General features: G+C 32.9%; 1 protein-coding gene and 1 pseudogene across 14 annotated transcripts; both read left to right on the forward strand.

Annotated features, from left to right (window-relative positions):
* The first annotated feature begins 3206 nt into the window (after positions 1–3206).
* On the forward strand, positions 3207–6295 carry LOC145045568 (rhodanese-like domain-containing protein 4A, chloroplastic pseudogene; annotated as a pseudogene). The gene is made up of 6 exons (XR_013681851.1): positions 3207–4265; positions 4347–4420; positions 4515–4577; positions 4748–5219; positions 5282–5343; positions 5692–6295. The product of XR_013681851.1 is annotated as a rhodanese-like domain-containing protein 4A, chloroplastic pseudogene (transcript).
* On the forward strand, positions 5099–9157 carry LOC145048057 (delta-aminolevulinic acid dehydratase, chloroplastic-like). 13 transcript variants are annotated; one of them, XM_078996456.1, is made up of 10 exons: positions 5117–5219; positions 5692–5769; positions 6304–6385; positions 7016–7119; positions 7800–7899; positions 7999–8082; positions 8175–8244; positions 8310–8365; positions 8518–8810; positions 8906–9157. In XM_078996456.1, the coding sequence occupies exons 3-9, from the start codon at positions 6371–6373 to the stop codon at positions 8578–8580; spliced, it is 492 nt and encodes a 163-aa protein (XP_078852582.1). In that variant the 5' UTR covers positions 5117–5219; positions 5692–5769; positions 6304–6370; the 3' UTR covers positions 8581–8810; positions 8906–9157. The 13 variants fall into 13 exon arrangements, 12 of the variants coding, with proteins under 12 accessions (XP_078852586.1, XP_078852587.1, XP_078852588.1 ...); XM_078996460.1 differs by lacking the exon at positions 5692–5769 and having other exon boundaries at positions 5099–5219; positions 8310–8421; positions 8509–8810; XM_078996461.1 differs by lacking the exon at positions 5692–5769 and having other exon boundaries at positions 5099–5219; positions 8310–8421.
* Positions 9158–9440: the final 283 nt, after the last annotated feature.

A 9440-nucleotide genomic window follows, 5' to 3' on the forward strand; every position in this document is an offset into this window, starting at 1 on the left:
TGTAACCTTGATTTTGGAAACCTTTGTTTTGATTTTGAAAACTGTTGTTTGGATTGTGATTATGACCTGAGTTGGGATCGTTTTGAAATCCCTGGTTTTGAAAACCTTGGTTTGAGTTATTTTGGAAAGAAGGTCTTTGAGAATTTTGTCCAAAGTAAGGTCTAGGTTGAAAACCTGAGTTGTTTTGACCAAAAGATGGTCTTGGTTGAAAACTTGAGTTATTTTGTCCAAAAGATGGTCTTGGTTGAAAATTTGGTCTAAAATTTGATTGACCATGATTTGGGATAAATCTCTGGAGATTTGTGTTTGCAACCAACGCACACAGTTGTTGATAATCTGCTTCATCATTTGAATCAGACTGGAAGGCTTGGTTTTGAAAAGATGTAGTCTGATTAAAATGATTAAAGTTTTGATCATTGAAAGGTGTTTGGTTTTGAGAAGTTGTGGACACAAGTGCAAGTGGTCCTCCAAAAGCTGCAGTGGTTGGTGGGTCAATCGAGGATTCATACGATTGAATTTCTCCATACAAGTTGTACAAAGTTTCAGTATGAATAGCTGGATTTCCCTGAATAATGAGTTTAACCATTTTCCAGCTTTCGAAAAGATTGTTTAAAAACTTGAGATTTATCTCATGTTGTGTCTTTTTGATACCCAAATTGTTCATTTTAACCATAATCAAATTGAACCTATCATGAGCATCATGAATGGTTTCTGACGAAAGCATTTTGAAATTATCGAATTCATTCAAAACAGATGTTCTTTTGTTTCCGATAATTCTTTTATTTCCACAAAAACGATTTTTCAAATTCTCCCAAATTTGATTTGCGGTTAACAGTATAATGTCATCCATTTGACTTAGAATACTGTGAGGTATTCCAGAAACAAGTTCCTTTTTGGCTTGGAGTTCCAACTTTTTTGTAATTTCAGCTTGAGTGGCTTGATTTGTAGCAAGAGTAGCCATATTTTGTGGAGTAACATATGTTCCTTCTACACACTTCCAGACATCTTCATTTATAGCATTAAATTGAAGATTCATACGGCCAACCCACGAATTATACTCTTCAGGAATAAGTATGGGTGCCCGTGAACCAGATCCTAAGCTATTTGCAATGGAGACAGAGTTCATGTTGGAGTAATTTGCCAAAGACATTTTTTTTTAAAATTTTTTGAAAGGATTTTGAACAAGTGATATTAAAATGAAATTTTTAAAGAAAAGCTTATGGAAGGTTTATAAACGCTATAACCAAAAGTTTTTCGACAAAAATTTTAAGGTAAATCACACAAGCTCTGATACCAATTGTTGGATATTATTCCTTTTATATATCAGCTCAGATATCAATTTGTTGGAAATATAACAATCTGATCACCACAACAAAAGGCTCGGTTACCAGTATATATATATATATATATATATATATATATATATATATATATATATATATATATATATATATATATATATATATAAAGAATAATAATTGCGGAATAAGTATAAATATGAAAGCTGTATATGACTGAAAGCTATAATAATATAAATGACTGTATTTAAATGACGTAAAGCTATAAATAATATAAATGACTGTATTTAAATGACATAAAGCTATAAATAATATAAATGACTATATTTAAATGACATAAAGCTATAATAAAGTATATAAATATATAAATATATATCAAGTAGGTTCGTCAATAAATTGACTGAACTGGACTCATGGAGCGACTGGTTGATATTTGTTCTTTGAATGGACTGGTCGATATTGGGACTCTTGGAGCGACTGGTCGATATTTGTTCAAAGAACAATCCGGCATTGGATAAGTAACAAAAAGTTTATTTAAAGCTTGATTTTATGTAAAACAAGTGTTTACAAAAGGGTACAAAATACATGGGTTTATGTATTTGTATTTGAGGTATATTTGGGTAAAAACATGCACACGGGTTGTGTAAGATAAGGCACAAGTGACACGGGTCGTGTAGGAGGGTTTTGGAGGGTTTTCTTGATGAATGATGCTGACACGGGGCGTGTTGATTTAGCCTTGCTGAACACGGGGCGTGTTCATGATGCTGATGCTGACACGGGGCGTGTTGATTTAGCCTTGCTGAACACGGGGCGTGTTGAGGTTCAGAAGTATGAAGAAGGCAATCAGAGGGCAACACGGGGCGTGTTGATTTTGCCTTGGTTTTTAACACGGGGCGTGTTCGTGTCAGAGTCAATTTCGGGATTTTTGTGATTTGAAGGTAAGTTTTGTTTATGATGTTTTGGCTAGGGTAATGGTGTTATGGTGTTTTGAGGATGTTTTCAAGGTTGTTTAGAGGTTGAAAAGAGGTTGATATAAGGTGGTGAAATTTCTTATGAAGATGATGATGAATAGTGATGGGTTTTGTGGTTGATCTTGATGCAGAAGGTTTTGGGTTGTTTCATGGTTGTGTTTTGGTGTTTTGATGTAAGGAAAGTGTTTGGTGGTGTATGATGTGATGATCTAAGGTGGTGAAGATGAAAAACCTTTAGTTTCAATGAAGAAGATGAAGATGGTTGATGGTGTTCTTCATTTCATTGTTGATGATCTTTGTGTTCTTCACTTAGCTTCTTGTTTGATCTTGGTGTTCTTCATTTAGCTCCAGGGATGAAGATTGAGAGGGTGTAGTTTTACAAAGGAAAAACTCACTATATCATATCTATCTCTCTTTTTCTCTTCTATTATCTCCAACAACAAACACACACTACATACACATGTATATATATGAGAAAAAAATATCTTGTAGTAGTGCACTTGAGTGTAAGTTGAAAGATGATGTAGAGGCTGCAAGTTGATGTAGTAGTAGGAGCAAAAAACGTGGGAAGGGTTTGGCTTCTTCATCTTTGACTTTTGTTGACTTCTTCTTTGTTTGACTATTCAACATATATACAACATATATATAATACATATATATATATATATATAATACATACATATATATATATATATATATATATATATATATATATATATATATATTGTTGAAACTGTTTAGTCACACATATGTGTTTTCGTCATTCGTATGTTTTCGTATTTTCCGTTTTATCACGCATTCATGCAACCTGAAATAACCGATAATATTTGTTAGATTGTATAAAAACAGTTCATCTTATTTCAATTATGTTCATGTGCAAGGTTACATAAGAAGATTTTTCAACACGCAAGGCTGCCTTTAAAACGTGAGCCTCCGACATCTCCTTCCTGTCCATTTTGGCATTGGCGATTGTTGCTGTTTCGCGTGTTGGTTCGGGAAGGTTGTTGAGAGCACTAGAAAGGCCCTACAAAGGGTCCCAAATGTCGAGGGAGAAGGGATCAAATACATTGCTCCTCCTCTTGCTAAATCCCTTTTTCTTACCGAATTAATTTTTCTCCATTTGATTTATGATCGAAGGAAAAAACTTCCTATTCTTGTTAAATCCCTTTTTCTTCATTTCATAAATAAAATTTGGTTTGGTTCAGGGGATTGGCTCTTCAGTTTCTTCATGGCAGCCCTCATCGACCTCAAGAGCAATTTCAAACAGTTTTAGAGCAAAGCAGTTTCACTTACAGAATAAGATAGAAATAATTTTGAACACATTTATTGTTCGTTTGGATTTGCTAATTTCCTGTATTTCTTTCTTCCATTGCAGATTTGCTCTTGATATTGACCTTGATGCTCCAAAAATCATAGTTCCTACAAGATTAAGTTCCTCATCAGAGTATAAGATTAATTTTTAATTACTCTTTGGGATATTTTCTGTTCCATCAATGTGATTTGAAGATAAAAACACCTTTTGTTATAGGAGTACCAGCCTGATGATAAAGAACAATCCTTGTATACCCATTTTAATATTTTTGGAAGGGATATGCAGAATTATCCGATCAAAGAAAGGAAAGACATTAAAATATCCATGGAGTTATGGAGAGAAATCCTTGACCATCATTCACATAGCTAGTGCAATTTCTAGCGCTCAAAGTTTTGAACTTCTTGATTTCCCTAATATATCATCTTCCTCACAAAGTTATGGAGAGCAATCCTAGACATGGCGTTCTTAAGGTTGATTAGGCATATGAAGCCTGGTATGTTTGTTTAGACTATAGTGAATGGATCTTACAGTTCTCTATTTTCTTTGACTCGTTTCCAGGAGTCTCTTTTCATTTCTCTTCAATATTCGATATGTTTCATGCTACTTTAGATCGTGCAATACCCTCACTTGTGACAATAAGATCTTGATAATTTGGTTCATCTTTTCAGTGTGGGAAGGCTAAAGGTTTCATATTTTTATAGCTTTCTCAACATCTTTCTTGAAAAAGTCCAATTTTTAATAGATTCTTTTTTGTTAAACTATCAGGTTGCAATAGACCCTAAAAGCTTTGTGGGTGTACAATTTGTTGCTGATGCAGTTGAATATCCCACCATCCATTGGTAATTTATCCAATCTTTCATGGTTGGATTTAAGTGATAACAAGCTTCAAAGACCCATTCCTGTGTCTAATGAAACAGCCCCTGGTCTTGACAGTTTAAAAAATGCAAAATTTTGTCGATCAAGGTGGTGATTCTCATTGGATTTACAAGGAGCGAGGTAATTATTGGTAAATTTTTTTTATGTTCTTATGTTCCATACTTCTTATTCTCACTTGAAATTCTATCATAGGGACCATATGTTAGATGCAAAACATTTTCAATACCTCACAATTTCGATATTCAATCTTCCGTTCAAGCAGATGATTCATTGTACTCTCTGTGATTTAGGTATTTTATGGACTGAAGCTGAACATGGAGCATGGAATGAGAAACCATTTAAAGATCCATCAGAACCCGTAATAATGCATGAGGACATTTCACTCTCAAAGGAAAGCAATGAGATTCTACCTAAAGTCGATTTTGGTTCCAGTTGATGATTTCTTCAATGGATATCCATTTTTTGTTGCTGGGGTTTTTTCATTTGGCTATTTGTCATCCCTGCGACTCAAGAATACTTGAGAAAGTACAAGGACATATCTGCTCTTGATGCTTTCAAAAAGATTAAGGATGACCCAAATGCCCAACTGTTAGATATCAGGGATAACAAGACTCTAAGGGTTCTGGGCTCGCCCAATTTGAAGTTTTTTTAGTAAGAATGTTGTTCAGGTCGAATTTCGTGATGAGGATGACGAGGTTTTGCAAAGAAGGTGAAAGAGAATTTCGAGGATCCTGCAAATACCACCATTTGCATTCTTGACAAGTAAGTTTTTGCATACAAACAGACATTTAAAATCATAGGGTTATTTGGATTGCAGACTATAGCACCACCACTTTACATTTCTTCACAAACTACTTGGCAGTTACTAATCCCAATCTTTGTGTTTGTATGTTAAAATTGATAAACAAATGGCCAAGTTAAATCCTTTGTTATTTGGTTTAAATGTGCTATTCAATTGGAAGGACACTCATTCGAACCTAATCTAAATCCATAAGTAGAACTAAAAATCTTCTAATGATTAGGGTCTTGGCACATATACTTATGTTGTATATGATCCTAATTTAAATTGAAATTGGTCTTCCAACATGGATAGTAAATAAGAAGTTTGATCCCCTCCTTATTAAGTGTTTTTATATATTGTTTCATTTCACTAGAAAATGACTATGTTGCCCTTGTGTCTTTTATCTTTTGTTTAGCTGAGAAGTTTAATTTGTATATGATTCCTGTTTGTAAGGTAGTTTTGATGGTAAATCCATGATGGTAGCTGAGTTATTGTTCAACAATGGGTTCAAAGAGGCTTATGCTATCCGAGGTAGAGTTAGAGGCAACAAGTCAGACACAAAAAACAAGTCAGACACCAAAAACAACATTATACCTCACACACCATATGACCCCACTAGATATGTACAAGAAATACTATTTGGTTCCATACTTGTTGCAACCTAAAAGCTTCAGAGTATATATCCATTTGCCAAATCCAAAATTCTCGTTGTAAAAGTCAACACAACTACTGGATAAGGATTGCCATTTTCGTATTTACCCTGGGCAAAACAAGTTGCAAAGTAAAGTGCATATGCAGTACCCATACTAAATCCCCCAATACCAAGTTTAACTGTTAAAAAGATGGTGACTGGATAAGGGGTTGGGTTTGCTTTTATCTTGTTGTGTCTTTAATTTTCAATTTCTACTTTGGTGTTGTTTATGAATTATTGGGCTTTGTTTCTTTTTGACTTATTCAAGAAAATGCAACATAGTTATCGAGTTAAAAAAATGAAACAAGGCCTTGGTCTTTTCTTATATATATATATATTATAGTGCTTTATGAATTGTTGTTTGTGGTTGGCAGATGGAGGTCTTCGTTTGATATTAAATTCAACTGATACACTAGTTTCGTGGAGCATGATAGGAATCCGATGTGTTATCATCAGGTATGAATGTTTTAATGTATGTATACTATTTTATTTTCTGTTTTATGCCCTTATATACATCTTCTTTTTTTTACAATTTTTGTCCAAACTTCACTACTTACTGTTTTTTTGGTAAAAATAATAGTGATTTTAATATATATATATATATATATATATATATATATATATATATATATATTTGTCCAAAATGCCCCTACATACTGTTTCTTTGATAAAAAAAAAATTATGATTTTAATAGTTTTGACCAAACTGCCCCTACATTATTATTTTTTTTTGTTTAAAAAATAGTGATTTTAAGAGTTTTTGACTAAATTACCCCTGTATACTGTTTTTTTGATAAAAAAAATGCGTTTAATAATTTTGACCAAACTACCCCTACATATTGTTTATTTGGTTAAAAAATAGTGATTTTAAAAGTTTTTTTTGATGAAAACTACCCGTAAATACTGTTTAGCATTAGTGTGATAAATTTGTTTCATATACAACTTACTAGATTGTGATAATGCCATTTGCTTATACTGTTTAGCATTAGTGTGATAAATTTGTTTCAAACAAGCTCTTTTTTTATGATAAATTTACACACACCGAACATTTATAACCATTTTTTATAATCTTGAATAATATTTACAGGAGGATGTTCCTGATGAGTATGGAGGTCATGCAGAAGTTAGATCACAATCTTGTGCCAACTATCTTTTAATAGTTTCTCCTTTAAGGTACAGAAAAAGGACAAGGTACTTTACTTTCATTGTTTTATTGATTTAGCTTAGCCCCTTAACTATTATGTGTAGTATGACTAAATTTAATCCTTGTATATTTTGTTGTGTTGTCTACCTTAAAAATATAAACTTTTATTATGTTGGTAGGTCCATTAGAACTCAATCTTGAATGTTTGTTAAAGATAGTGCTTCTTGTTTTCAAAATGAAGTTGGCATTCCTGCAACTACAGACAACAAAATCCCTCAACCATTTGCTTTAAATGAATCAAGTTTTCTCTCGAAATCTGCCAATATTGCCCCTGATATGAATTCAACCATACAAAAACAGGACAATACTGTTTCTCAATCAAGCATACCTCCTAAAGATATAGATACACACTAAAAAAACTACCAATAACAGTTTCTTCCGATACTGCCCCTGGTATGCTTCTTAGTGTGTTCCCAATGGAGAGACTTTTGTGTTCTATTGTTCCTTGTATCTTTTCTTCCGATAATACCCCTCCCCATGTTAATCTCCATAACCCAAAAAGTGTCTCACCCCAAAATACCGATAATACCCCTCCCCATGTTACCTTGAGATTTCATTTATTTTCAAATATAAATGACAAGTGTTGATTTAACTATGGATCAATCATGCTACTTTGAGATTTCATTTATTTTCAAATAGCTTTATCTTAACAGTATACTTGGTACAGGTCGCAAAGGCCCGTGATGTTGGGGTCAACAGTATTGTGCTTTTCCCAAAAGTTCCAGAAGCATTCAAGGTTGCTATCTATTTTCTTAAATGTGGTAAATGTAATATTTAACAACATCTATTTATTGTTATTACAGCATTTTTATACTTTGAAATATTTGAAAAAAAGGTTACATGATGATTGTGTTTTGCCTCTTTAGACCCCTACAGGAGATGAAACATATAATGATTCCGGATTAATACCTCGAACGATTAGGTTGCTTAAAGACAAGTACCCTGATCTTGTTAGAATTTACATTCAACCTATACTTTCTTTTAAGTTTTTACTAAAAGTAATTATATTTATATTTACATGTTGGTGAAATCACATGAACAGATCATCTACACTGATGTTGCTCTAGACCCGTATTCTTCAGATGGGCATGATGGTATTGTTAGAGAAGATGGTAAGTGTTCCTTTTTTGACTTTTTACATTTTGCCCTCATTTTTCATGTGTGTTACATTTCATAGGAGTTATAATGAATGATGAGATTGTGCGTCATTTGTGTAAACATGATGTTTCACAGGTATTTACCATTTCAACTTATGACCTTTGACTTTAAGGGTGTTGATGTTCTCATAGGTTCATACTTCTAACATTTATATTTATATTTGTTATGTAACATGAAAGTATTGGTTTAATCAAGTCTATTTCTTACTATATTAAAAGAATTTGTAGGGTACTATAATAGATGACAAGGCTGCTGGACATTCTAGAAATTGTATTCAGTTCAAAGGATAGTACAATCATAGATGAAGATATCGATAGAATCATTGCTAAGGGAGAAGAGGCAACTGCAGAACTTGATGCCAAGATGAAAAAATTCACAAAAGATGCAATCAAGTTAACAATGGACGACAATATGGACATTTAATTTTTATGTATCTTCATTTTTACTTTCTTTATTGTATTCTAACTTCTAATGGATTACATATGCAGCTGCTGATTTGTATGATTTTGATGATGACAATGTATTCAGCTATTCTCTTGTCCTATGATTATGTTGTATTACTATCTTGTGTCATGCTTATAACTTCTTGATGACTGTGTGTTTTAATTTATGAAGGATGAGAACAAGGTTGACTTTAAGAAGATTGTGAGTGATAACTGGGTGGAGACTCCACAGGTATCATGTAGAAACAGAAGAAGCATAACAGTAAGAAGTAGAAACAAGAAGGTGTTTCTTAATAGCAATGTAGTATTAGGTTATATAGTTAGAGAAAACCTCTTAATAACAACGTACAATTAGATCCCCTTAATATCAATGTATTACAATTTTTTGACATGATGTTATTGGATGAAATTGATTGTTTTGGTATATATTTGTTTACATATTTTTGTATTATGCGTGAATAAGTATCATAAAGACGCGTCGTAAATGCATATCGTAAATGGTTACTGAAGTTTATGACATGCAAATGCGTGTCATCTTCATTTATGACATGGGCTTTCTTGATACGCATTGTGTGTCATAAACACACACATCGTAAGTATATGACATGCAATGTCATCTTCCTTTATGACAGGGCCTTCCTTGATACGCATTGTGACAACTGTCAATTCAGGTCATTTTAGGACTCATGCATCTTTATAAAAACCAC

This window comes from Lactuca saligna, chromosome 5 (genome assembly GCF_052625555.1).
Source record: "Lactuca saligna cultivar CGN05327 chromosome 5, ASM5262555v1, whole genome shotgun sequence".
In the NCBI taxonomy this organism is placed as follows: Eukaryota; Viridiplantae; Streptophyta; class Magnoliopsida; order Asterales; family Asteraceae; genus Lactuca; species Lactuca saligna.